General features: G+C 31.4%; 1 protein-coding gene across 1 annotated transcript; it reads left to right on the top strand.

Moving 5' to 3' along the window:
- On the top strand, positions 255 to 3172 carry LOC109214657 (carbonic anhydrase, chloroplastic-like). Its single transcript, XM_019378597.1, has 8 exons — positions 255 to 343; positions 1104 to 1167; positions 1653 to 1793; positions 1932 to 1980; positions 2063 to 2179; positions 2281 to 2420; positions 2551 to 2656; positions 2754 to 3172. Exons 2-8 carry the CDS (start codon positions 1115 to 1117, stop codon positions 2916 to 2918), a joined length of 771 nt encoding a protein of 256 aa, XP_019234142.1. The 5' UTR covers positions 255 to 343; positions 1104 to 1114; the 3' UTR covers positions 2919 to 3172.

Genomic DNA, 3451 nt, shown 5'->3' with positions numbered 1-3451 from the left:
AAATTCACTAATATATCACAAAAAAAAAATTGCACTTTAAATTAATAAATCTTAAATTGTTATTTGTCCAGCAATCGTTTTCAACAGTTTCATTGTTTGGCTTATATGTAACATACCTAAAACGTAAGATAAAATGATGATAATGATTTGTATACAAAAACAAAGAAAGATGATAGAGGACACGGCAACTAGTTTTACTAGTTACTAGCTAATTGACTAGTATAAATTGCAGGCTAAAGAAACCCAAATTTTCCACCCACATTTCTTCTCCCTTCTGTTTTTGCGAGACTTAATAACTCTTCAGCTTCTTTTCCGCCGCTGCTCCCATCATCACCCCACTTTGGTATAAATATAACTTCTCACCTTTTCTTAATTCACCTTCTTTCTTTTTGTCTTGATCGTATATATAGCGTATATTAGAGTTTATATTGTGTATATAGTTGAATTTTTACATCACCAAGTCATTTTTATATGTTGTAGTATATTAACTTATTTTATTTTTAAGGTTACAAATTCTACATGTCAAACTTACCTATAGATATTCTTTGGTTGACATGAGTATAGCCTGATTGAAATTATAGGCGACTAGACTTTACAATCTATTTCTTTCGAGTATATATAATCAGTTCTGTGCCAAAACTTAAATACTTACATAATTATATTGTTGGTGCATATTATACTTAATTAGATGACTTTAATGTCTTTTTATCTAGCCAAGTAAATCTTCTTAACAATGCATTGCTAGCATACGTGACTCTCTTATCATTAATTCACCTTTTACGTTGATATCAGTAATCTCCGAAATTAAGTAAGCTGTTGTCTTGAATACACATGAAGAACCTTATAGAGAATAAAAACAAGAGAAAAAGGAAGCGATTTTCTTCTAAAGTGTACAGTTCATTCTTTCATGTGCATGTAGCAGCTCTAAATAAACTTGAAAATCAACCAAAATGGACATATTTCTGGACATATTTTAACGCCACTCACTAATCATATTAACTATTAATGTCTATCTTTACCTTTTGATTTTACCATATACAGTAGAAAGAAAAAACAGTGCTCTTATGTTTGCTAAATTCTGACTAAAAATTGGGGAATTCCAGAAAGAGAAGACATGGCAAAGGGAAGTTACGAGAAGGCCATTGTTTCACTCCAGAACCTCCTCAGGTAATTTGGACCATCGTATATCTAACATTAACTGAAATATGCTTTAAAAAGGAATCGTAAGATACTTTTGTTTTTTAAAAATTTAGAAAATGAACCAAAGTTGTTCCTTTTAACCCAAGTACTTGTTCAAAGTTTTGTTTTAAAACTTCTTCAACAAAAATATTTCCAAATATCTAGCTGCTTAAACATTTTTTAATAAAAGTTATTGAAAATTTATTTTATATTTGAATTATTATTCTTAGAAAAGATACTATATATATATATATATATATATATACACACACACGTAGTCAAACTATATTGTAACATATATGTTTATACAAATTTTGTATTCATTATAGAGTAATAATTACTAAAGGAGTAATAGATGCAGTGTGGTACATAATAGCACTTGCTTAAGAATCTACATTTCTTACTTAAGAAGCATTTTAATAAACCAAGAGTATTAATTATGGGTGTTGGATTTGGGAATCATGCAACTGAAGTGAGAAGGAAGAACTGGAACCGGTTGTAGCAGAAAGAATTGATGAAATCACAGCTGAGTTACAAACGACAGGCTGCAAATCCTTTGACCCTGTTCAAAGGATCAAGACTGGCTTTTATTATTTCAAAACAGAGATATATGAGTAAAGCCCCTATGTTCCCTTCTTTTTCTTTTCCCTAACATGTTAAAAGCGTGTCATTAATTTTCATACAATGATAATTAAACGAAACAATTCCTTGAAATGACAGTTCCTAATAAAGTAATTTCTTTCATGTATCAGCAAAAACCCAGAACTGTTTGATAAACTCAAGAAAGGACAGGAACCCAAGGTATAAGATCTATATTACATTTTTTTTACTTTGCAATTTAATTTTCTATAGCTGAAAAATCAAGTATCCAACCATGTAACAGTTTCTGGTGTTTGCTTGCTCTGATTCACGAGTGAGTCCATCCCATGTGCTGAATTTTCAGCCTGGTGAGGCTTTTATGGCTCGAAACATCGCCAACATGGTCCCTCCTTATGATAAGGTCATTTATCAGTTTAAATTTTATGCATTAGCTCCTTCTTTCTATTCTATATTCATTTGGTTAATTTACTCAACTTTTGTGTTGGAATTGCATTGCAACAGACAAAATACTCGGGAGTAGGAGCTATAATAGAATACGCTGTTCTCCATCTTAACGTAGAAAATATTGTAGTCATTGGCCACAGTGCATGTGGAGGTATTAAGGCTCTCATGGAACTCCCAGAAGATGGTTCTGAATCAACGTATGTATCGTTAAGTAAATTGAATTTATACAAATTAATATAAAGAAAACAACGTTTAACTGAACAATTAATTATGTTATGTTACTAATTGAAGAAATATATATATATATATATATATGTGGTGATTTAGCGATTTTATTGAGGATTGGGTGAAAATTGGATTACCTGCCAAGGCCAAAGTGCTAGCTGAACATGGGGATAAAACTTTTGAAGAGCAAGTCAAATGCTGTGAGAAGGTAAAATAGTGTTCTCACACTAATTGTCTTTTTTACTTTTGTTTCTAAATATCAAGTAGTAATTTATTAGATGATAATGTGAATGAATAAACTGCAGGAAGCTGTGAATGTATCACTAGCCAATTTACTGACATACCCATTTGTGAGTGATGCTTTGGTGAATAAGACTTTGGCGTTGAAGGGAGGTTACTATGATTTCATGAAAGGAAGATTTGAGCTCTGGGGACTCAACTTCGGTCTTTCTGATCCTTGTTATATATGAACTCAATACCACTATTTTTGGGAAAAGATACCTCTTGTCTTGCTTTTTCTTCTTGTATTCGTCATTTATGAGTGCTCGTTTGAATTTCTAAATAAATAAAGGGAGAGAGTGGACAGGGATTCTCTCATCTTATGGTAGAAGAGAACAATTGTGATTTTTATTTGTGATAATATCTCTGTTGTGCAGAGAAAAATAATGTATAGTGATTGTTCTACTAGTTCAGATAGTGTAATCACAATAATTTTCATTTTGTCTGGGGCTTTGTTGCGCAAAAGATATGGTGATTTTCTTGCACTCATCAAGTAACGAAAGGTTCGAAAAGCAACATGCTTTCATAGACAAAATATTTTAACATACATTACTCATATAAAATAGTTTAATACTTTATTCGTGTAGTCTAATAGAAGCGAAAACAGCCAAAAATAATCCTTTAACTATTCGAAATATAGGACAAAGTTATCCTGCATTTCGTTTTGGCCCAGTACAAATTGTTCAAAATATTATCCTTATATAGAACTATGCCGATAAAGCAC

This window comes from Nicotiana attenuata, chromosome 2, assembly GCF_001879085.1.
Source record: "Nicotiana attenuata strain UT chromosome 2, NIATTr2, whole genome shotgun sequence".
Classification (NCBI taxonomy): domain Eukaryota; kingdom Viridiplantae; phylum Streptophyta; class Magnoliopsida; order Solanales; family Solanaceae; genus Nicotiana; species Nicotiana attenuata.
This window is presented reverse-complemented; position numbering and strand designations above follow the sequence as displayed.

Excerpts from the sequence above, each read along its gene's own strand:
- LOC109214657 (XM_019378597.1), top strand. The coding sequence starts at position 1,115 with ATGGCAAAGGGAAGTTACGAGAAGGCCATTGTTTCACTCCAGAACCTC. Across the intron at positions 2,180-2,280 it reads TGGTCCCTCCTTATGATAAG|ACAAAATACTCGGGAGTAGG; the intron begins GTCATTTATCAG and ends GCATTGCAACAG. Across the intron at positions 2,657-2,753 it reads AAGTCAAATGCTGTGAGAAG|GAAGCTGTGAATGTATCACT; the intron begins GTAAAATAGTGT and ends AATAAACTGCAG.